At 34.7% G+C, this 24,405-nt stretch overlaps 1 protein-coding gene across 1 annotated transcript in view; it reads left to right on the plus strand.

Moving 5' to 3' along the window:
• The window catches only part of Pde10a (phosphodiesterase 10A), a 261,069-nt gene that overhangs the window by 187,066 nt on the left and 49,598 nt on the right, over window positions 1–24,405 (plus strand). The window contains exons 8-13 of the mRNA XM_026393143.2: window positions 304–354; window positions 2,077–2,135; window positions 3,997–4,048; window positions 9,623–9,765; window positions 12,045–12,137; window positions 14,428–14,614. Coding sequence (XP_026248928.2) covers window positions 304–354; window positions 2,077–2,135; window positions 3,997–4,048; window positions 9,623–9,765; window positions 12,045–12,137; window positions 14,428–14,614 — 585 coding nt within the window. The remainder of the gene's footprint in view (window positions 1–303; window positions 355–2,076; window positions 2,136–3,996; window positions 4,049–9,622; window positions 9,766–12,044; window positions 12,138–14,427; window positions 14,615–24,405) is intronic.

The following is a 24,405-nucleotide window of genomic DNA, read 5'->3' on the forward strand; positions in this document are numbered from 1 at the left end:
TCGACGGACAAGAGAGTATTAAAGTCATTTAAATATAAGAGGAAATATAAGATTAACATATGGAACATGGATGGACAAGAGAGTATTAAAGTCATTTAAATAGAAGAGGAAATATAAGATCAACTTTGTTAATATTTGGCATTTTGTGTTTGGCAAACTATACAAATGCTCAGTAACTTCAGAAAATTCTTCATTTTGAGATGCCTACATACGACTAATTAAAAACTTGTTTTATATAAATATATAAGCATATATGTATATGAGCTTTTAAATTTTGTTTTATTTATTTATTTGTGTTTTTAGGTTGCAACAGCAAATCTTGCCTGGGCTTCAGTAGCAATACATCAGGTGCAGGTGAGTCTTTGAGATGTTTTTACAGGGCCTTCCTAGGAGAGACCATTTATTTTTAATGAAGGATTGGAGACTGGAGTAGAGGTTAATAAGTAACTTCATGCTTAGTTTGGGATTTTATAATATTTTATTACTTCTTAAAATGTTTATTTAATCTTCTATTCACTTACTCTCTGCCTTAAGCATCTTGTGATTGCATGTATGTATATATTTATATATGTATGTATGTGCATATTTATACGTAAAAATGATAAATGCAATAAATGGTGTGTGTCCTGCTATGGTATTTATTTCTCATTGAAAACCTAGGGATAATCTACTGAGAGTTGCTTTGATATTTTTATGATTTTATTTTCTAAGTTATTTTATAAAGTAAATAGTATGTGAAGTATTAATTTTTTTTTAAATTTATATATGACAGTGGAATGCATTACCATTCTTATTATACATAGAGCACATTTTTTAATCCATTCATCTATTGAAGGGCAGCCAGGTTGGTTCCACAGTTCAAATATTGTGAATTGTGCTGCTATAAACATTGATGTGGATATGTCCCTGTAGTATTCTGTTTTAAAGTCCTTTGGGAATAGACCAAGGAAGAGGGATAGCTGGGTCAAATGGTGGTTCTATTCCTAATTTTCCAAGAAATCTCCATACAGCTTTCCATATTACTTGCACCATTTTGCAGTCCCACCAGCAGTGTATGAATGTACCTTTTTCCCCACATCCTCGCCAACTCTTATTGTTGTTTATATGCATAATAACTACCATTCTGACCAGAGACACTGTGTCTAATAGAAGAAAAAGTAGATCCTAATCTCCATCATGTGGGATTAGGCCCCAACTTCCTTAATAAGACTCCTGTGGTGCAAGAATTAAAATCAAGAATCAATAAATGAGATGGACTCAAACTAAAAAGTTTCTTCTCAGCAAAAGAAACAATCTGTGAGGTGAATACAGAGCCTACATTTTAGGAGAAAATCTTTACCCTTCACACATCAGATAGAGCATTAATCTCTAGGGTACTAGGGTATATAAAGAACTCAAAAAGTGAAGCATTAATTCTAACTTTTAAAATCACAAATTAACTAAAATCACAAAATCACAAATTTCCTCATTGCTAGACTTTAAGGTTCAGGAACATAGCAGCAATATAGTACTTTATGTCTTTGCTTTCTCTAACATCCATTCATTCATTTATTCATTCATTTATTGGTTGTTTGGGTTTTCTAATTTCATTTCAGCAAACTCAGGTTGATGAGAAACTGTTTAATAGAAATAGAAGAGTTGCAGGATAATAATATGAGTAGCCAGGACTTCTCGGATAATCAAATATAGGTAGAATATGTGTCCAGCTACAGGTTTTTTTTTTTTTTTTAATTATAAGGTAGTTTTAAAGAGCAACTTGGGTAGGCTACCTGGAGTTGAATGCTAACTCTACCACATGTTATTTCTGGATCCTAAAGTTGTACACGTCTTTATGCCTCACAAAGTGCAAATCCCAAACCTCTAGAATTGCATGGTGATTAACAGAGATAATAAAAATAAGATACTTAAAACAATGTTTAGCACATTTAAGTACTCAATAAATAGTAATTATTATTAGTGTTATTATTATATTGTAAACCAAGTGATTTTGTTATTAATGGTATTCTAGACATTTTATTCTCCGTAAACAGAAATCATTAGTAACTAATAAACTCTATTTTTTTTTTAATACGGCAGGTGTGCAGAGGTCTTGCAAAACAGACTGAATTGAATGACTTTCTCCTCGATGTATCAAAGTAAGTGCTCATTTCCAGGCGTATAATACCCCTTTGTGATCAGTTGGTTTGAGTGCAGGTCCTGGTAGTGGTAGATCACTATCTGCTCCCTCCACTAACTAAAGATCAGGCTTTATTATAAGAGTAACTGGGAAAAAAATCATTCATCATATTTTGGATTACAGAATCATATCCTCACACATGTTTATTTTGTATGCAAAGGATTGCAGATGTATATATGACGATCTTAATATTCAATTTGATATTTATTTTCTAAATAGATTCTTAGAACATATTAAAGCTACTGAGTATTTTTTGTAAGAGAATACAGACAGAAGGAGAGAAAATATAGTTAAATATTTTTCCCTAAAAAGTAATCCTTTTTAGAGTTTTCTAACAATGTCAGTTTAAACAAGATTATTAATGTTACTATTGCTAACTTTTCTGTGTATAGTGTCTCTGATACTTTTTTGAGAAAATGTTCAATTTCCCTGAATTTAGACATATATTAAACTCCCTCGAACTAGTAATGAAAGCAATTATAGATAAGTATTTATTGAACTCATTTTCCTATTGGTTTTGCTTGATACATGGGAGATCTTCTATATATCTGACTTCTCATAAATCACTGAAACTTAAAACATGTCCCAGACATGGTAACTTGGGGTTATGTCCTCCCAGGCATGTACTAAAGGAAAGGTTGCCTGTTTGTCTTGGCCTCAGTAGCAGTTTCAAGGTGTATTATCTCTGCACATCTCTGTAGTGACACATAGCAGTCTTACCCACCAAAAAATACTGCAGTCTTCACAAATAGAATGTGCGAGTTCACATTATACCTATATTTTGAAAACTAAACTGAGGGAAATGTGGACTTGAAGAAGCTTTATTTTTGGTCATCTAAGCTGATTTACCTGCTTGAAAACAGAATTCAACATTATATCTCCAGGACACATGATTTTATTACTTCAAAGCACATAGAAAGGAAACTTTTGCACCTTCCTTGGCTAATGTATTTGCATATTTTGCAGTTGTTCCAAAATCAACCAGATGTCTGATGTGACACTTTATTCCCTCCTGTTTTTCCCCAATAGGAAATTCATTTGAGTCCCCATCTTCTTTAGGTAGCGTATTCTTTCGGAGTACAGTGTAGTCAAGTATGTTCTAAGTCTCAGTAATTTGAAGCTGAATAATTTTTCCTTTAAATCAAAGTCATTAACTGTGAGAATATTGCTAAATTTATAGACACCTGAACTGAAAGCAGTGTGTGCTTGTCTATATTCTCCTATAACCTGTGCCAGTTGACTCATCTTTTTGAGGTTTACATTTTAATAAATATGCCATATACCTCTAAAACATTTACTTGCCATTTGTAATAATGGGGATGTGTTTTATTTATATAGTCATTAGATCTTAATCATTATTTGTATTCTGATATTTCTTCTCAAATGAATTCTCTTGCTTTCTCAATACAATGAAAGCAACTTTTAAGTGCAGCCTTTCAGTGATAATTTACATTTTAACCATATTGATGAGATTTAGGACAGTTATTTTTATTTCAGGTCATTAAATAAAAATTAATTCACGAGAATATTAAATATGGTTGGTCCAATTTTAGTCCTGGTTAGTGTTATTGAAATTCTTCAGCTTTCTCTTCATTTTGGTACTTAGCACTAATGTAATTACAAATATAATAGCTGGAATTAGTCTTTCTATGAATGCAGTAAGTTTGATTTGTATCTTCAAGTAATAATGTTTTTCTACAAAAAAAATCAAATGATATATGTCTTTACCTTTATAGACAAATCCAGAAAATGCATTCCAAATTTACTGTGTACTGTGATCTAAAGGAAATTACTTATTAGATTATGTTGCTTTTTTTCAGAACATATTTTGATAATATAGTCGCAATAGATTCTCTACTTGAACACATCATGGTAGGTAGCCTTTTGTCTTGAAAATGATTCTATTTAATCGTTAGATCCACATCTTAATAGTGTTTTATGTGTATTAGACATACATGCTCTATGAAATATGCTTCAAAATCTGTGTACATCTGTTTGTCACTTCTCTTGAAATCTGGGGGAGGAAATTTGGATAACATTTTACAAAATATCTCAGCTTTTTTTTTATTTAATGGAGAACTGTACTTTGAAAAGAGTTTGGTTCCTCTTTATATTCTCCCAAACATCTCTTCCATGTAGGTTATATTGGAGAGTCCCAGTGGATTCTCTTAAATTTTATTCTACTCAGTTTAATCTCAATTATTTCTCTCCTAAGAGGTCAGCAGGCACCGTGAGCTGAAAGCTCTGTGGAGCAGAGCCCTCGCCATCTTTCCCAGTGCTCCTGCTCTAACGCTGAGGCCCTCCCTATCTAAATGGTTCCAGTCCTCACACTCAATGTGTGGTGCCTGGGGATGACACCACTTGAGCCCTGCTCTGTGCTTTGGTGGAAGCTCATTTTTCTTCTGAATTTTCTGATTTATTTCAGAGTACAGTAATCTTCTGCAGTAGGAGTTTCTCCATCTAGAGGTTTACTGGTGCATAGTAGTCTGCTTTTTTTAGACTGTGCTATGTCTGAAGAGACAATATTTGCTAAAGGCAGTTAGACAGGAATATTCGGGATTATGAATTTCAGTGTATTCTTTATAGTGTCAGTTATCTTGATGGTTTTTCCTGGACAAAATAAAAAAGAATAATTGATGGATAGTAAAAAAAATAGCTTTGTCTGATTCTGACAAATTTTAATGAATTTGTAAAGCAGGGAATTATTAAGAAGTAGATAAAAATGTAAAGATATAATGTGGACTGACATAGAGCTTGTACTAGGGGCATAGAAGCACTTATTAATCACTTAATAAATTAACCCTTTATTATTACATTTAAAAAATAGCTTTATTTAGAGGTAATTGACATACCATATAATTCATCCATTTAAAGTATTCAGTAGGAAATTATATTATTACCAGGCATTGAACCAGTCTTACATTCGTGGGTTAAAGCCTATTTAGTAGTAATAGATTCTTAACTCCTAGACGGGTTGTTAATATTTGCTTTCAAATTTTTCATCTGTGATCATAACTAAATTGCTCTATAGTTTCCTTTTTTTTAGTCACAATGTTGCATCGGTACTGAGTTATTCTGTACTTATAAAATGAGAAGCATTCCATTCTTTTCTGTGGACTAAAGTGCTTCAAATAACACGTGAATCCTTTATTTCTTATGGTTTGATGTAAATTGGCTGTAAAACTATTAGGGCTTCTTAGGGTATAGGTCTTCAGTTTTCCTTGCTGTGTTTTCTATGGCATTGGAATCTTTAGAATTCACTCACCCATTTCTGTATTTCGTGAGTTTTTGTTACATTCCTCTGATAGGTAGTAAATGGGGTTATAAAATGGTGAGCAAAACCTCAAAAGTCTCTACCCTCCTCTAGCTGTGATCCTTATAATCTAGGAGGGGAGATGGACATGAATCAGAAGGTCATGCGAAGGTAAAATTGCCTTGGTTCTGAGCTGGGATGGGGCAAAACCTAGCGCTTGGAAAGCTGGGGATAAGCAGAGCTGATCTTTTTGGGGAGCTTGTGGCGGCTTTGTTGATGCTGTGGCCCAAGTCCAGGGATGTACGGATGTGACAAAGCAAGGCAGGCAGAAACAGGAGTGGACAGCAGGGAGCAGTCCATTCCTGTGCAGAAAGATTCCTCCTGGAAGGCCAAGTTATCAGGCCTGGAGCAGGTATTGCCTTCAAGGTTTTTAAGCCAGAGACGTGTTTAAGCTGCTAGATTTATGTTTCAAAAAGATAACCTTGGGTTAGGAGAGACGAGACGGAAATGAGTTTAAAATGTTTTGAGAGGCCTTTTGATAATATATAAGATTTCTTGATGAGCAAATTTAGATTATATTTTAATTCCTGGGTGATCATTTCATCTAGTTCACTGTTTCTCAGTGGGCAATACTGACATTTTTGGTAAAGAAGTTTATCCTTAGCAGAATTGTCCTTGAGAATTGGATGCCAAGAGTACCTTCTTTTCCCTGCTCCTAGCAGCAAACAAGAGAGGCCGCCACTTGCGTTTAGATGCTCTGTGGCCAGCTGCTAGTTAAGACTCAGAGAATTAGGACTTCTAAATTAAATTCTTAAATTTATTGACATTTTATATTCTCTTATCTGAAAACTTTATTTATTAAACCTACTTGAGTGAATAAACAGGAATTTACTGGCTGGTGTGACTGAAAAGCCTTTGGACAGTCAGGCTTCTACATTTACTGGGCATGAGAACTCAAACTATATTTTCAGGGATATGTTTGCCTTTGTTTCCCCATTCAACTTACTTCTGTGTCGTCCTTATTATCAGTCAGTCTCTCACCATGTGACACTGATAGCCCTGTTAGCCATAAGCTGACATTTAAAGTCAAGATTTCTGTCCAGATCAACAAACCATCAATGTCTATATCATGTCACCCCTTCACAAAAGGATAGAAAAATGTACACTTTCACCTCCTTTTCACCCTTCTTACCTTCTCCCTTACATATTTTTGGATGTATGAATGTTTATAAGCACACATATCGCATTTTAGGTATGTCCTTTATCCTGTTATCATTTCATCTGGAATTTCTTAGATACTGTTTACTAACAAGTTTTACAGTTTCATTATAATTTTGATGATCTCTTTGTTCATATCTTGGAACCCACCTTTCCTTGCTTTCTCATATTTGTGTGTTTATATATTTTTGTTTGAGCACATCACCTTTTCCAACATAGTCCAAATGTTAGTAGTGTCCTGAGTACCATTCTAAAATATCTTAAATTTGCCTGATGCATGAATGTATAGTACTTGACTTGGTGTAGTACCAAAACATTTCTAGGTAATTTTGAATTCCTTTTCAGTATCTGAGGTTCATTTCAAACTGAGCCTCTGGGGAGAGTGAAAAGGTAAATATATGTTTAGAGTTTCTCATCTTAAAGTCTTTCTTATTACCTGTAGTTGTTTTTCGATTGATTTTCTTGATTTTTTTTACCTATGCAAAAACATTATGAGCATGACCTCTTTAGATATGTATACTCCACATATCCTTTTCTTGTCTAATTGACATCATATATTTATCTTGTCCTTACAGATTATTAATATGGTGTAGTTTTTATCATGAATGATGGTTGAATTGCATCACATACCTTTGACAGCCAGGGTGATAATCTCCTTGTCTTATTGCTGTAATGAATTATAGTAGAGTTTATGATACCGAAAAGTTCTGAATAAAATATATTTTAAAATATTTTAACATTTGTTAATTTTGAAAAATGTGGTTTATTTTAATTTTTATTTATTATTTTTCTAATGTTTCTAAGGTAAATTGAAAATCTATGATTTTGTTTTTATAGTTCCTTGTCAGTATCAGTGACATAGATAATGGGGAATGGATGGAAGGGAGTGGAGATAGACAGAGCAGTAGAATGAGTCTGACATAATTTTTCCATGTACATATATGAAAACATCACAGAGAATTCCACCATCGAGTACATCCATAAGAATGGAACTCTAACCTCAAATAAGATATACTCCATGCTTGTATAATATAATCAAAATGGATTCTGCTATCATGTCTAACTAAAAAGACCAATAAAATTTTAAAAACTGAAAAATTTTATTCATTTTTTTTTAAATTTAGAGCAGTTCAAATTCATGGGAATTTGTTGGATTTTCTTGTTGTTGTTACTTTTGTTTTTTCTTTTGCGGTACTGGAGATGGAACCCAGGGCCTCACATGTGCTAGACATGTACCCCGTCACTGAACTACATTGCTAAGAGCCACAGCCAAGTAATATGAGGCATGGCATTTTTGGTTGAAAGGTGACTCCAGCTAGCCATTGAGATGATATGATTATGTTAAGATTTGCATTCATATGGATATTGGACTCCTGCTGTCCACCTCGGCCTGCTACAGGATTCCTGGAGAGTTCCCATTGGTTGGGGAAGTGCAGTAGGAGGGAATTCCGGGGTGGAACTTCCTCTGGGGTTCTGGGAGAATGCCGCCTAATCTTCCCGGGTGCGTATGGGGCATTGGAGGCAGTTTCAAAAACTAAAGTTTGTTCCTGCTTGAGTGGCTCGTGATTTTGTGCCCAGCCAGACTGCGGCACTACATTGGCAGCTCGTTTGTATTTTGAAACAGTATTGCTAAGTTACCAAGGCTATCCTTGAACTTGTGATCCTTCTGTCTCAGCCTGTCAGGTTTCTGGGATTGCAGCACCTGGCTGTTGAAGATTTTTAAAGAATTCATGATTGAAACTCTGGGCCTTCTTTCTTTTATGGGGTTGCTTCTTTTGCAATTTTTAAATCATCTTTATGATTCTATTTGATTCGTATTATTCAATCCCTTCTTTAACTTATTTTTTCTAGAAAATTATCCATATCATCCAGATTTTTAGAAATCAGTGTATTTGGTGCTGAAATATGCATTAAGCAATAAATAAGACCTTGGGCACTGGAGTTATAAACTTAATTGGTTATAATGGAATCTTTGATATAGAGGCTCATTATCATCACTGAATAATTCAGAATCTCACGATTCTTCCATATTTGCCAACAACTCGAGTCTCTTCTCTCTCTTGCTACTTTTATACTGTTCGTCCTTCCGTAAGGAGTCATAGTAGTTTATGGAGAACTTTTAGTAGTAAAGCCATGGGTTGGCAGACTTTTTGTAAAAGGCATACACTACAGTTATAGGAAATGATTGAATAAATGAAATATGAAATGAATACACCATTTTCCATTTAGCAGTGGAAGTGCATATTTGTTATCAAAGTGTGGGCAATGGAAACAGCTAGTATGTATCTAAATATCCACCATTTAGTAGCCATAGAGGTACAGGTTAGGTAACCTATCAGTGCTTTAGTTTTCGTAATAAGGATAAAAATATTTCCCCAACTTAATATTGTTATTGTGAGGATTAAGTAAAGCAATGCATATAAAATGTAAAATATGTCTGACCTATGGTCAATACTTAATTGTTACAAAGTATTTGACACTGTAGGAAATAAATTCAGCTATTACAAATATCAAACTGTAGGTCTCTTTAGAGGTCATATTTCATATTTTTATAACTGCTATTCACAGACACCAATTAGTCACAGTGCAGTGTGGCTTTAGTGCTGATGGAGGCTCAGAGCAGAGCATCAGGAGAGGTCTAAGAGTTTCTGGAAGAGCGCTTGGATCTTGGAAGTCAGGCCAGTAGCAGTTCACCAAGCAGTGTCAGTGTCTTAGCATTTCAACATCCAGCACAAACAGTGTAGGTGCCATCGGTTATTTTTTGTTCTTATATACTAGTATTAGCACATAGCAATCACTTATACACTATCTATATTCACACACATATATTTTATAATTATATCTTTGTTTACTTATAATGCTGATTTCCTACTCAGAGTATAGAATAGCTGAAACTAATAATTTCATAATAAAGGTTACCATAAAGTCTCTGAACCTTCTTATTGGCTTACCCTTGTTTTGCCTTTTTTCTTTAGATATATGCAAAAAACCTGGTGAATGCCGATCGTTGTGCACTCTTCCAGGTAGACCATAAGAACAAGGAATTGTATTCAGATCTTTTTGATATTGGAGAGGAAAAGGAAGGAAAGCCTGTCTTCAAGAAGACCAAAGAGATAAGGTACAGCTGGAGTGAGCGTCCTGTGCTCTGATCACAAATGTGCAGGTGTTCTGTTACCCACTTTTCTGTGCCTATTCACAGGTATGCTGACAATACTTGTCATACTGTGATATCATTCCCACCAGGACCCGCCTCCTGAAGGTAGTACTTCTGGGAATGACATTGCAGTGCCAGCGAAACCACGCCTAGGAAGCTTTAGCGTCACTCCTGGAAATGCCGTCTTCCGGAGGCGGTCCTTTTGGAAATCATGTTGGAAAAACTTACTAGTGCTCCCAGGTAGGTAAAGTATACTCCACCTGGAGTCTGCAGGTTCTCCCATGTTTAGGAGCAAGGGTGAGCTTAACCAATTCGGCCCCCACCTCTTCCCAGCATATGGACTGTCTCACAGTCCCAATATTACAGGAAATTGATCTGGTGTACTGATGACTTCAACACATTCAGTTATCCATTGGTTTAATCAACACACTTTCATTCCATTTTGAGACTAAAACCTTCTTTGTTCTTTATGTGGCAGCTATTGTCACATAAATGAACAGCATGAGGGTTACTAGTTGGTGGAAGACCTTGGCTCAGGCTTATCAAGCTGGAAACCTGCAAGGAGCACTGTCACAGACTTTAGAACCAGGCTTGGCAGGCACAGGTTGGGGTCCCCTTCAAACTGTGGGTTATTTTGGCTTTATGTGTCTTGTTCAACTACTCTTCTCTAATACTGCATGTTCTCCAGTAAGATACTGTTCCTCATTCGTTAAGAACTGCCATTCATTTGACAGTCTGTCACATGGAAGTGTGGCCTGCCATGTGGCGTCTCCATTGTCTGCACTGGTACTCCAGTTCTGTTTCTAGGTGATAGTTCCAGAATTCCTGACACATAGTTCTGACTTATGGACACTATGTAGGTGTTTTGGGTTTTAAAATTTGGTTTCTTGTTTTCTTTGTCAGCCTCGGTACAGTAGCTTATTTAAAGCCATTTCTTTCTTAAGGTCCAAGTGTTCTCTCTCACTCCTGGAACTGATCCGATTTTGAAATTAGTAACTTAAAGCCTGTGTTGATGAGCACAGGAAAAAGGAGCATGTGGTTGCCTGACTTTGATGCCTGGATGGATCCAGCATGACTGTCAGAGCATGCTCCTTAAACATGGGCTTCTCCCTCAGCTCCAGTGAGAGGTGTCCACTTGCTCTCAGCAGACAGACTCACTTGCATACCTGGTGAAATGACCCTCACTGCAGTCTAACTTGTGTTCCTGTTGTTCAAAGCACAAGAAAACAAGGAAGCAGACAACTTGGAGTTTATGCATGGTTTACTTGTTTGGTGTTTTAATTCTCTTTTGTGTCATGTGTCTTTTGACTTTTCTTGATAATCCTTAAGGAGAAGCTTCATTTCAGAAATGATTATTTCCTATAATGCTAATAATGTGGTATTATAGAAATTATTTTTGAACTACTGAAAGTCATAGATATTGTGAACTATAGACATCTTAACTAAATTTTGAAATGAATGCATGTATGGTGATAATATAGTAATAAGAAAAATAATTATTAATGTTATAACTTATTTATAAATGAAAATATTGATACTGATAACAAAAATGAAAAATACTGATGTAGATAACAAAAGTGTAATTAAATATAATCAGTTAATGATTTACTTTTGATTGTTTTTAAATGTAACAACATTTAAATTTCTAAATAGTACTTGGGTTATAAACAACAGAAAATCCAGGTCCTGAACACCTCAAAGTTCAGACCTGACCTCTGAATTTGGTTCCACATGTGGTGGAAAGCATGGTGCTATGCTCTCTTGAGAATCCATCGTTTTCTAAATATACCAACTGCTGTAATAGGGCTGGTTCATCATCCTGTATTCTAGTTTTTATTATGACACTACTAGGCCTCAAATCCCATGTCATTGAGACTATACTAAGAAAATTTGTGTGAAACATATTGTAAGTTATAAGGTACTTTACATGTATAAGGGATTATTGTTATTGGTCAATGCTGGCGATCACTGCTTAATTTTAAATTTGTATTTGTGAACCAATTAAATTGCGTTATACTGTGATATACATCCTAAAAGTCTCAAGTGATCACTGTGTAATGTTTTTCTGCTTTACTTTTACATGTTTTATAAGATAGTTTAGGATATGTAAATGTAAAATTAACATGATCATTTAAAATGAAACAAGACTTTTCAGCTCAATGCTTGATGGTAATGAAGTGTTTCAGAATTATTCTGTATCAGTAGTATTTCAATTAGTGTGTCTCTCTCTTTTACATATGCAGATTTTCAATCGAGAAAGGAATCGCTGGTCAAGTAGCAAGAACAGGGGAAGTCCTGAACATTCCAGATGCCTATGCGGATCCACGCTTCAACAGGTAAAAACAATCAGTTTCTCCCTTAACATTCTTCTTGGTTGAAATGTCTTCTGGACAGCTCCAGTCCTACATGTCTCAACTCCATCAGTTCTTTCCTTTTTGCTGGGAACCAGTCCTATTACTAACAGGTGGTATATTCAGATATTTATGAAGTAATGGATTCTCAGTGACTAATATGTAACAGTGTCAAAGCTAGAGTTGTTTATATTGTTATAAAAACAGCAAATAGGCAGGAGTTTCAACTGATGGATCGCTGCTGGTTTTTTTCATTATAGTATCATCATCTTGTACCATATTCTCTATCGAATAATATGCTAAAGTGCTACACAATACATACTGATAAAATTATATACTTTTGATACTGACAGGTCTGATTTTTAAATTATGGTTGTGTGATTTTGTAGTCAGCTCTGAGTCTCATTCCTTATCTTTAAAATAGTTTAATAAGACTGGTGCTATAGCTCAGTGGTAGAGCACTTGCCTCTCAATGTGTGAGTCACTAGGTTCCATTATCAGCACCACATAAAAATAAATAAATAAAGGCATGCTGTCCATCTAACACTACAAAAAAAAAAAATCCAAAAAAAGTACAATAATGCCTTTATAGTAGTCTTTTTTTTAAAGATTATGGATAATGCTTGTTAAAAAGTTTAGAAACTTTACAAGACATAAAGTAGAAACCTAACAAACCATAGACTTTATTGTATATTATTAAAATTGGATTTTAAGATAGCTGAAAAGAGTTTTATTTCATTTTGATTTTCTTTTAGAGTACTAGAAACCAAATTACAAAATATGGTTTTAATAAATTTCTAGAAATTGAGGAGGCTATGACTGGTAGGGAGTAATATTTTAGATATAGTGACAGTAGTGCTTAGTTAATACAAACATTTGTCTTACTTTAGGAGATAAATGATGCAAGAAATGCCAAGATTTTTCATGGAATTAATTGATTAATGTCAAATATTCATGAGTCATATAAGCACAGCTATATTCCTATAATATACCTTATCAATAAATTAAGAATAATAAAAATCTTATTTTTTCAGGAAAATCAGTATTTAAATGTTGAAAATATTTATATTATGTAAAATATTTATGTAAAAATTTGTGGGTCGGACTATAAGAAGATGAAAATAAAATTAACTGATTAAAGAAAATATTGGCAAAACATATATCTGACAAAACATTTGTGTCTGAAATATGAAAACACTCCTCTAAATATTAAGATATTGCAATTTAATAAAAAGGAGACAATTTTAAGAGACACTTTACAAAATAAAATATTCATATGGCTGTTAAACACATGGGAAGTGAGTAGGGTGTACATATGTCAGTTAGATCCTACTACATGCCAATGTGAAATGGTTGAGATTATAAAATACTGATAGTAGCAAGGATTGGAAAGGGTGTGGATAAACTGAAACTCTCAGACTCTGCTGGTGGGAATGTGTAATGGTACAACTCCTTAGGTAAACGGTCTTTCAACTTGTTGGAAATTTGAACATACACCCACTGTATAATCCATCCGTCATCTCCACTCCCAGGCACTACTGCAAGAAAAACTAAAACATATGTTATCCAAAGAACTTGTATACAGATCTTCAAGCCAGCATTATCCATAATTACTGACACTGGCTAATAGCAAATAATGTTTCCCATTAACTGATAAATGGATAAACAAATGTGGTTTATTCATTCAGTAGGGGCAACTATGCAGTAATAACAAGTACTGACAGACATGTGAATCTCAAGAACTGTGTGTAACATGAGGGCATTAAGGACTGCAGCTACCAACTGCCTGTGTTGGGTACATGGCTCTTTCTATGGAATTCTATCCTATTTCTAAAAACATTTCCTTAGAGCAGGAGTAAGCAAACTTTTATTTATTAATGGCCAGCTAGTAAGTAGTTTTGGTTAAACAGGCCTATGGTTTAAAAAGTTAGATCTCACAAATAGGCCCAAGTTCAAAGGAACAAATCACTTTACCACATTTATAATGTTTTTTCTCTTGTCTGTTGACTCAATTATGCTGGATGCTAAAAACCCAATAAGAGCAGAATCCTCCTGTAGAGACAGTTGTGAAAACAAAACAAAACAAAACAAAAGTTAGAATATTTCTGAAAAAGTTCTAATAAAACACTTTCAAATATTAGCTTGTCCCTAAATTTAGAGGCTCACAGCGTCTCCATTGCATATCTGAGTTGAGACTTAGGAGGCAGTGAGTGGTTTAATCTTTTTCTACTTGTTTCTTTCCTTGTGGTCATGGCTTTGCTCCTTCACTTTGCAGGGAGGTGGACTTGTACACAGGCTACACTACCCGCAACATCCTGTGCATGCCCATCGTGAGTCGGGGGAGTGTGATAGGCGTGGTGCAGATGGTGAACAAAATCAGCGGCAGTGCCTTCTCCAAGACCGACGAGAACAACTTCAAAATGTTCGCTGTCTTCTGTGCTTTGGCCTTACACTGTGCTAATGTAAGTGCTGCTTTAAATATCATTTAACTATATACTGGATATTAATGTCCAGTAAAGCCACTTGCAGTGTTTTCCATTTATGTTTCTTTACAGACTAGGAGAAATGATTCCTAGTTGTACATATTTTAGGAAATGCCTTAAAAAAATCTCCTGATACTTTGCATTTATTTCAAGGTATGAGTTTTGTTAAAAGTAAAAATGAAATTAATATTTAGGTAAGATTTGTTTAAACATCAGACTTACATTTCATGATATCTGCTGAAATGAATAAGAAAAGTGTTATTGAAACCCTTCGTGTTTGTTGTTTGCACTGCATTTGAGAGTGTATAGAATGTTAGCTGGTAACTGCTGTTTTCACACCAACCAGGGAAGTGTTGCTTGTGAGAAAGAGTTAACCACCTCTTCCCTGAGTCCTTCCAGAGGAGTCCTGAGTGTTGGCCCATTTAATCCATGCTGGGTCCTGCCCTCTTCATTGAAGAGGAGCAGGGGTCTGTCTTCACAGGAGATCTTTTGATGTTCTTTCTTTTATATTGTTATGTTTTAAATGAGTTGAACATTTAGTATTCTATGAACCCTAATAATTCTTTTTACTAGAATTCTGAAATTTAATAACCCTTCTGTAAAGGTAAATGAGAAGAAATGGGATTTACCATCTTAATAACTTAGAAAAATTGCTTTTTGGGAATAGGACTAAGTTCTGTAGAAGCATGCATATAATTCACGGAAATAGTTGAGAAATAACTAGGAGCAAATATTTTTAAAATTTTTTAAATCCAACTCTGGTGACTCTGGAAAATCATTTTAATCCCATCAGTGATATTGGGTAAGAATGCCCATCACTTCCCTTACACCATCCTGGGTCATTATTACTCAGCTCATCAAAAATAAATCAGTACAGTTGTAAAAAGTTTTGCTTCAGATATTATCAGTATCTATATGTATCTCATAAATAAAAACATGGACAGCTTATTTTTTTCTTATTTAGTTTAAAAGTTGCAGAACATCTAATTTTAGTATATTTTGAATATTGACTATTCCTCATTTTGAAATGGAATCTAAGAACTAAAGTAACTCTGTTGTCTTTTTTTTTTTTTAAAACCACAACAAGACCTTATGATTGGAAAATTAAACACTGTTTGTTTTACTCTCTGAACAGTATTTAACAAAATTGTATTCTAATATTTTATGCTTTAGAGTATTTTATTATTCTGAGAATATTCTAAAACAAACATGTATAGTAAGTGGTAAAAATTCATTATTAATTGTGATTATATATATATATGTACATACATTATATATATACACATATATAATATATATTGTATATATTATTACCAATATGTTATGTCAGAACAATATAACTGTATCACAAAATTTGGGTAATTTTCCAGAATAAAAAGTAAAAATATTATGGAAAATGATATTTTTAATGAGATGTGTATGCCTTAAAACAGCAATAGTTAATATATCCTTCATGGATTTTACATATTGTTAAAATGAAAGGGGATTTAGCATCATTTTTCTACAGTTATAATTTTGAAGTAATTTCAGATCAAAAGCAACATTGCAAAAATAGTACAAAGAATCTACTTATACCATTAGCCTTATTCCCCCAAAGTTATGATGTGTATCATTTTTGCACTTTCTCCTTCTCTTTCCCTCTTAGTAACTGTCTCTCTCTGAGCTGAGATTGTCTCAGACACAATGTCTAGAAATGCAGAATGCTTCAGCTTGTACTTTCTAAAATCAAATACATTGAATTCCTACTGCACATTTAAAAACACCAAAAAGTCAACATTTGGGGTGGGGTTGTGGCTCAATAGTAGAGCAATTCCGGGCAGGGGTAAGGGCCTGGGTTCAATCTTTAGCACCATATAATTAATTAATTAAAAGTTAAATTAAAAAAAAAGAAGTCACCATTGGTACTGTGTTAGATTATTTGGTCTGTGTAGTGGATACAAGACTGAGTGACTTAAACAACAGAAAGTTATTTTCTCTCTCAGCTTATGACTACCCCCTTGTACTCTGTCCTGATGTGGTTTTTCCTGTGTGTGTAATATTTCTGGGTCCTGATTGCCTCTTCACATGTTGGATTGATTCACACATAGGACATTGTTTTGCCTTAGGTACCACTTTAAAGGCCCCGTCTCTTAAGTTTGGTCACTGGGATTGAGGCCTTGAATGTGAACTTTGTGGGAATGTGGGTCAGGCTGTGCCTAGGTACTGTGCTTTGATCATCTGCAGACATCTTGAGTAGTCTCCTTTATTCTGAAACTGTTCTATAATCTTTGTCTTTCTTCACCTGGATATTTTTAAAGCTATAAAACTGGTATTTTGTAGAATGTTTCTTAATTTGGCTCTGTTTGATGTTTCCTCATGGCTGCATTAAAGTTATAATTTTTAATGTTTTTATGATAAATTATAATTATTCGTAACAGTGGGATTCTTATACATGCATATAGCATAATAGCATAATTTGCTCATTTCATTTCTCAGTACTTCCCCTTCACTCACCTCCTTCCTCCCCCTTAACGTTTACCTCTACTCTATGCTACTCCCATCGTTATAATTTAAATATATAGTGTCTCCTGAAAACCTCAAATATTGGAAACACAATATCCAATGTTGCAAATGTTGGGAAACAAAGAAGATTAGATTATGTAAACTATAACCTAATCAATGGATTAATCCATTTGGAGGATTAGGAATCTGAATGGATTGCTGGGTGGTAACTATAGGCAGATGAGGTGAGGCTAGAAGAAGCCGTTCGGTGGTGGTGGTGGTGGGAGGTGCCCTTGGGCATTATATTTTATCTCTAGTTTCTCCCTCACTTTCTGCTTCAGGGATGCAGTGAACTGAAGTGTTCTGTTTCACCTCAGCCCCAGAGCAATGGAGTTGGCCAGCCGTGGACTGAACCTCTGAAACTTGAGCTAAAATAAACTTTTCTTTTTCTGAATTGTTCTTGTCAGATACTTTGATCACAGTGATGGAAAGCTGACTGACACATACTTTGATTTATTTTTTTAATTGGTACATTATAATTATATGTCAAAGTGGGAATTACTGTGATCCATTTATACATGCACATAGCATAGTTTGAATGATTTCATTCCTAGTCCTTCCTCCTCCTTCCCCTTCTCTCTCCCCCATAATTCCCTTGCCCTACTCTACTGTTCTTCCTTCTGTTTTCATGAGTTCGATTTTTTACTTCCTTATTTCTCTATAACTCCCTCATCTGACCCTTAACTTTCTGAGTCTGTCTTATTTCATTCAGCATGATATCATTCAGTTTCATCTGTTTACCAGCAAATGACATAATTTCATTCTTCTTTATGGCTAAAACTCTGTTATGTATATATACCCCATTTTCTTTATTAATTCATCTGTTGACAGACACCTAGGCTGATTCTATAATAGGGTTATTATGAATTGTGCTGCTATAAATATGGGTATGCATGTATTGCTATGGTATGGTAATTTTAGTTCTTTTGGAGAAACACCAAGGAGAGGTACAGCTTGGTCATTTGGTGGTTCCAGGCCTGTTTTTTTGAGAATCTCCACACTGATTTCCATCGTGGTTGTAGTACCAAAAATGTATAAGTGTTCCTTTTCCCCTGCATCCTCACCAGCATTTATTATTAGTTTCAGTAAGCTAGCCACTGAGTTCCTTGGAGCCTCACCTGCTAAAAGATGTTAATGTCACTGACCTGATGTATTTTGAGTAAGTTAGCTTTGGGTTTTGAACACATTTTTACTAGGAAAAGCACCTTGTAGTACTCATTGTCCCAAGCAGTTAATCCAACAATTTGCAGGCTCCCTGCCCTTCCTGAAAGTTCTATTTCTTTCTGGGAAACAAACAGAAGTATTTTTTTTTTGCAATAATATATGCAAAAGCTTTGAGCAGTATGAAATGCCCTTTAATTGTTGGCTATTATTAAGTAGGATTTAAGTGTATTGATCCTGAGAAATTAAAAATATTTCTGCTCTTGATTATGTCCTTATTAATTATGTCCTTAATAAAAGCATGTGAACCTTCATGAAAATTACTTCTAATTCTGAATGTATAATGTATTGGTATATTTTATTATTGTCTGACTTAATATTCCTGTTTAAAAGTCCCTGTGTTTGAAGCAGGACAATGGGCCATTTAAACAATTATAATGTCTTCATTTTTCTTTATTTCACCTTTGGATTCATTAGACTGCAGTATTTTTTGTTGAATTAAAGGTGCATTAAAAATGGCAACATCTCTCTTTCGTTTGTTGACTTAACTGTTCGTTAGTTGGAAATAGCCATCTACTTTGGAAAGTAACAGAAAGTAACCATTTAAAAAGATTGATTCTTTAAAATTAAATGAGTTAATTAATTTGCTTATACATATTATGGTTTTAAGAGGCATTTTAATAGAATGCAAGAAGCTAAGATGATAGTAATCACTGTTTTTACATCTTTGGCCTGGAAAAAGGAGCCCTTCAAAGCAGACTACTCTCTACATTCTGTGTGGGAAGATGTTTAACATTAAAGAGACAAGGAAAAAATCACGATTCAAATGAAACCAGTTGGCTAGGGACAGGTATAATAATCTTTATTCATTCAAATTTTATTCATTCTTTTTTTTTTTTTTTTAATATTTATTTTTTAGTTCTCGGCAGACACAACATCTTTGTTGGTATGTGGTGCTGAGGATCGAACCCGGGCCGCACGCATGCCAGGCGAGCACGCTACCGCTTGAGCCACATCCCCAGCCCAAATTTTATTCATTCTTGAATTCAGCCACCAACTATTGAGTCTATTTTTTTCATATCAGATAGTAGATGTAAAGGTGATAGAATAAAAGCTGCTCTTATTTGATTCAACACTTTGTAATTGGAATTTTTTGAATACTTTACATATTTTAAAAAAGTCTCACAACAATCCCATGAATGAGGATTGTTATCCCCACTTTACCCCCGCCCCAAAAAAAAAGACACATAAAGTTTAAATAATTTATCCAAGGTCACATAGTATCAGAGTATGTGATAGAGCAAGGATTTGGATATAGATATAGATATGGCCTCAGATACGGCCTTCCATTTTACACTGGTCTTTCTGAATGTTGCTCATAGGAAGAAAAATATTAAGAAACATATTTTAAGTTTTGTACATAAAATATAGAATAGAATATTTAGTAGGGTATATTATTCAGGGTTTTTCGTAGAGATAGAACCAATAGGATATATAAAGATTGTGGTAGATACCTTAGAGGGAATTTGTTTGGTAAATTAGTTCACATGATCACAGTGGTTGAGGAGTCCCATGATAAGCCCTCCATAAGCAAAGAATTTGGGAAGCCAGTAGCATGGCCCCAGGCCAGGTCCAAAGGCCTCAGAATCAGGGAGGCTCAGGGTGCAATTCTCACAAAATGAAACTGATTACTTTGTTTTGTAATTACTGTTATTTACCTCACCTCTAGAGTTACAAAATAAAATGAAACTAAAAATTTATGTACATTAATTTATACTATACATTTATAAATACATTTTAATTAAATTAAAATTGCTGTTCATACACTTGTAAACTGACTATATAAGGATTAAGTACTGCCTGATAGGAGTTGGGAGATTATAGAAAGTATTTCACACAGACCACTTGTCACTCCACATGCCATCTACATGCTCAGCGGTACTCTAAGTGCCGTGGTAGTTGTAGCAATAGTATTATTCTACCTAATGTAGTTACTTTTCCTAGCAGCTTAGCCATAGAATTACACTGAACTACAGGATATGCCAAGCAATTCCTGTTGACTGTTCACCTTCCTCCCAGAATATGCCGCATCTTCCACTGAGGTATGGGAGGCAAATGTGAAAGATTCTGTCTTGATATGTGTTTAGGTAAGTTATGTAGAAGAAGCTTCATTTTTTTAAATTGCTAGCATGGCAATGGAGCTTTCAGAAGCTTCTATGTCTGTAGTGGGCCAGTCTCCTCCTGTTTTCTTCTAGAAGTTCTATAGTTTTTAGGTCTTACACTTAAGGCTGTATCCACTTGGAATATTTATTATAGATGGCACAAAGTAAAGATCAAAATTCATTTGTTTACCTTTGGATATTCTGTTGTTCCAGCACCGTTCCTTGTAGACTGTCCTTTTTCTGGTGTCTTGCCTTTGCGACCTTGTTGAAAACCACCTGAGTATATACAGTGGTCTACTCTGTACTCTGTGTTCTATCGTTGGTCTACTTGTGTCTTTGATGCCCATTTAATTACTGTAGCTTTATAATAAGTTTTGGATTCAGGTGGTGGAGTTCTTCTACCCTCATTCTTTGTTTTCAGAATGGTTCTGTGTAGTCTAGGTCCTTTGCATTTCCATATGAATTTTAGAATCTCCTTTTCATTGCCTATAGAAAAGCCTACTAGGATTTTGGTGAGGTTGTGACATCAGCAGGTCAGTTCCAAGGATGGTGTTGTTGGAGTACCCAAGTGTAAATGTGTGTGGTCTGTTTGTCTATTTTGCTTGCAGCAGTCTCATCAGTTATGTCACATGTTTCAAAACTCTAATTAGGTGCATGACATTTAGGACTGTTATGTCCTCTTGATAGCCAGACCCCTTTGTCATTTAAAACAACCTTTTCTTTATCCTTGATAATAGTCTTCACTCTCAAATCTACCTTTTCTGACATTGATAAAGCCCAATTTAGGACTGGTGTTCAGTGGTATATCCCAACTATCCTTTAACTTTACTTGTGTCTTTACTTATGGTTAAAGTAAGATTCTTTTTTAAAAAAATATCTTTATTTATTTTTATGTGGTGCTGAGGATCAAACCCAGTGCCTCACATGTTCCAGGCAGGTGCTCCACCACTGAGCTAGGGCCCCAGCCCCTAAAGTAAGATTCTTATAAGCAGCATATAATTTGTTCAGGATTTTTTTTTAATCTGACAATCTTTTACTTTTAATCTTGATGTTTACACCATTTACTTTTCAAGATTAGGTGTAATAAATCTGCCAACTCAGTTTTCTATGTGTTTCATCTGTTCTTTTATTCTTTCTATTCTTGGATTTAAAATTGAATTCTTTATAACTTTGTTTTATGAATCAGGTTTGAATTGATTAAAAAAATCTTTAGGGCTGGGGTTGTGGCTCAGTAGTAGAGTAATCACCTAGCAAGTGTGAGGCACTGGGTCTGATCCTCAGCACCACATAAAATTAAATAAATAAAGATATTGTGTCCATCTACATCTAAAAAAAATCCTTTCTTTAAAATTTTTTATTCTAATTTGTTTTATGATAGCAGAATGTATTATAATTCATATTATACATACAGAGCATAATTTTTCATATCTCTGGTTGCATACAAAGTATATTCACACCACTCTTGTCTTAGGGTAATGATATCCATCTCAATCCACCATCTTTTTTAACCCTTGCCCCTTCCTTTCTGCCCTAGAGTTTGTCTAATCTTCCCAAGCTCCCCCTCACAACTCCACTATGAATCAGCCTCCTTATATCAGGGTAAACATTTGGCATTTGGTTTTTTGGGACTGGCTAACTTCACTTAGCATTATATTCTCTGACTTCATCCATTTACCTGCAAAAGCCATCATTTTATTCTCTTTTATTGCTGAGTAATATTCCATTGTGAATAATACCACATTTTCTTTATCCACTCATCTACTGAAGGGCATGAATTGGTTGGTTCCACAGTTTAGCTATTGTGAACTGTGTTGCAATAAACATTGATGTGTCTGTGTCTGTATAGTATGCTGTTTTTAAGTCCTTTGGGTATAGACTGAGGAGTGGGATAGCTGGGTCAAAAGGTGGTTTCATTCCCAGTTTTCCAAGGAATTTCTCTACTGCTTTCCATATTGGCTGCACCATTTGCGGTCCCACCAGCAATGTATGAGTGTGCCTTTTCCCCCACATCCTTGTTAACAATTACTGTTGTTTGTATTCTTAATAGCTACCATTCTGACTGGAGTGAGATGAACTCTTAGAGTAGTTTTGATTTGCATTTCTCTAATTGCTAGAGATGTTGAACATTTTTTCATATATTTGTTGACTGATTGTATATCACCTTCTGAGAAGTGTCTGTTCAGTTCCTTGGCCCATTTATTGATTGGGTTATTTGTTTTTTTGGTGCTTAGCTTTTTGAGTTCTTTATATACCCTAAAGATAAGTGCTCTATCTGATGTGAAAGTGGTAAAAATTTGCTCCCAAGCTGTAGGCTCTCTATTCACCTCACTGATCCATCCAATTTATTAATTCTTGATTTTAATTCTTGTGCTATAAGAGTGTTATTAAGGAAGTTGGGGCCTAATCCAACATGATGGAGATTTGGGCCTACTTTTTCTTCTAATAGACCTGCACAGTGTCTCTGGTTTGATGACTAGGTCCTTGAATCACTTTGGGTTGAGTTTTGTACAGGTGAGAGAAAGGGATTTAATTTCTTTTTGTTGCATATGGATTTCCAGTTTTCCCAGTACCATATCTTTTCTACAATGTATGTTTTTGGCACCTTTGTCTAATGCAAGATAACTGTAATTATATATGGGTTAGTCTCTGTGTCCTCTATTCTGTACCATTGGTCTACCAGTCTATTTGGGTGCCAATACCATGCTATTTTTGTTAGTATTGCTCTGTAGTATAGTTTAAGGTCTGGTATGGTGATGCCACCTGATTCACTCTTCTTGCTAAGGATTGCTTTAGGTATTCTGGGTCTCTTATTTTTCCAGATGAATTTTATGACTGCTTTTTCTATTCTATGAGGAATTTCATTGGGATTTTGATTATAATTGCATTATAATGCTGTATGATGCTTTTGGCAGCATGGTCATTTGGACAATACTAAGTCTACCTATCCAAGAACAAGGGAGATCATTCCATCTTCTAAGGTCATCTTTAATTTCTTTCCTAAGCATTCTGTAGTTTTTTTTGTAGAGGTCTTTCACCTCTTTTGTTAGGTTGATTCCCAATTATTCTATTTTTTGAGGCTATTATAAATAGGGTAGTTTTCCTCATTTCCCTTTCAGATCATTTGTCACTGATTTACAGAGATGCCTTTGATTTATGAGTGTTGATTTTATATCCTGCTACTTTGCTGAATTCATTTACTAGTTCTAGAAGTTTTCTGGTGGGATCTATATCTTATAGATATAGAATCATATCGTCGACAAATAGTGCTAATTTGAGTTCTACTTTACCTATTCATATCCCTTTAATTTCTTTTGTCTAATTGCTCTGGACAGTGTTTCAAGAACTATTTTAGATAGAAGTGTTGAAACAGGGCATCCCTGTCTTGTTCTGGTTTTTAGAGGGAATGCCTTCAATTTCTCCATTTAGAATGATATTGGCCTGGGGCTTAGCATAGATAGCCTTTACAATGTTGGGATTGTTCTGTTGTACCTAATTTTTCTAGTGTTTTGAACATGAAGGGTGCTGTATTTTGTCAAATGCTTTTTCTGCATCTTATTGGGATGATCATATAATTCTTATCTTTAAGTATATTGATGTGATGAATTTACGTTTATTGATTTCTGTATGTTGAACCAACCTTGCATCCCTAGGATGAATCCCACTTGATCATGGTGCACTATCTTTTTGATATGTTTTTGTATTCGATTTGCCAGAATTTTATTGAGGATTTTTGCATCTATGTTCATTAGAGATATTGGTCTGAAATTTTCTTTCTTTGATGTGTCTTTGCCTGGTTTTGGAATCAGGCTGATATTGGCCTTATAGAATGAGTTTGGAAGTGTTCCCTCTTTTCCTATTTCCTGAAATAAATTGAAGAGTATTGGTATTAGTTCTTCTTTAAAGGTC

Source organism: Urocitellus parryii, chromosome 8, assembly GCF_045843805.1.
Source record: "Urocitellus parryii isolate mUroPar1 chromosome 8, mUroPar1.hap1, whole genome shotgun sequence".
Taxonomy (NCBI): domain Eukaryota; kingdom Metazoa; phylum Chordata; class Mammalia; order Rodentia; family Sciuridae; genus Urocitellus; species Urocitellus parryii.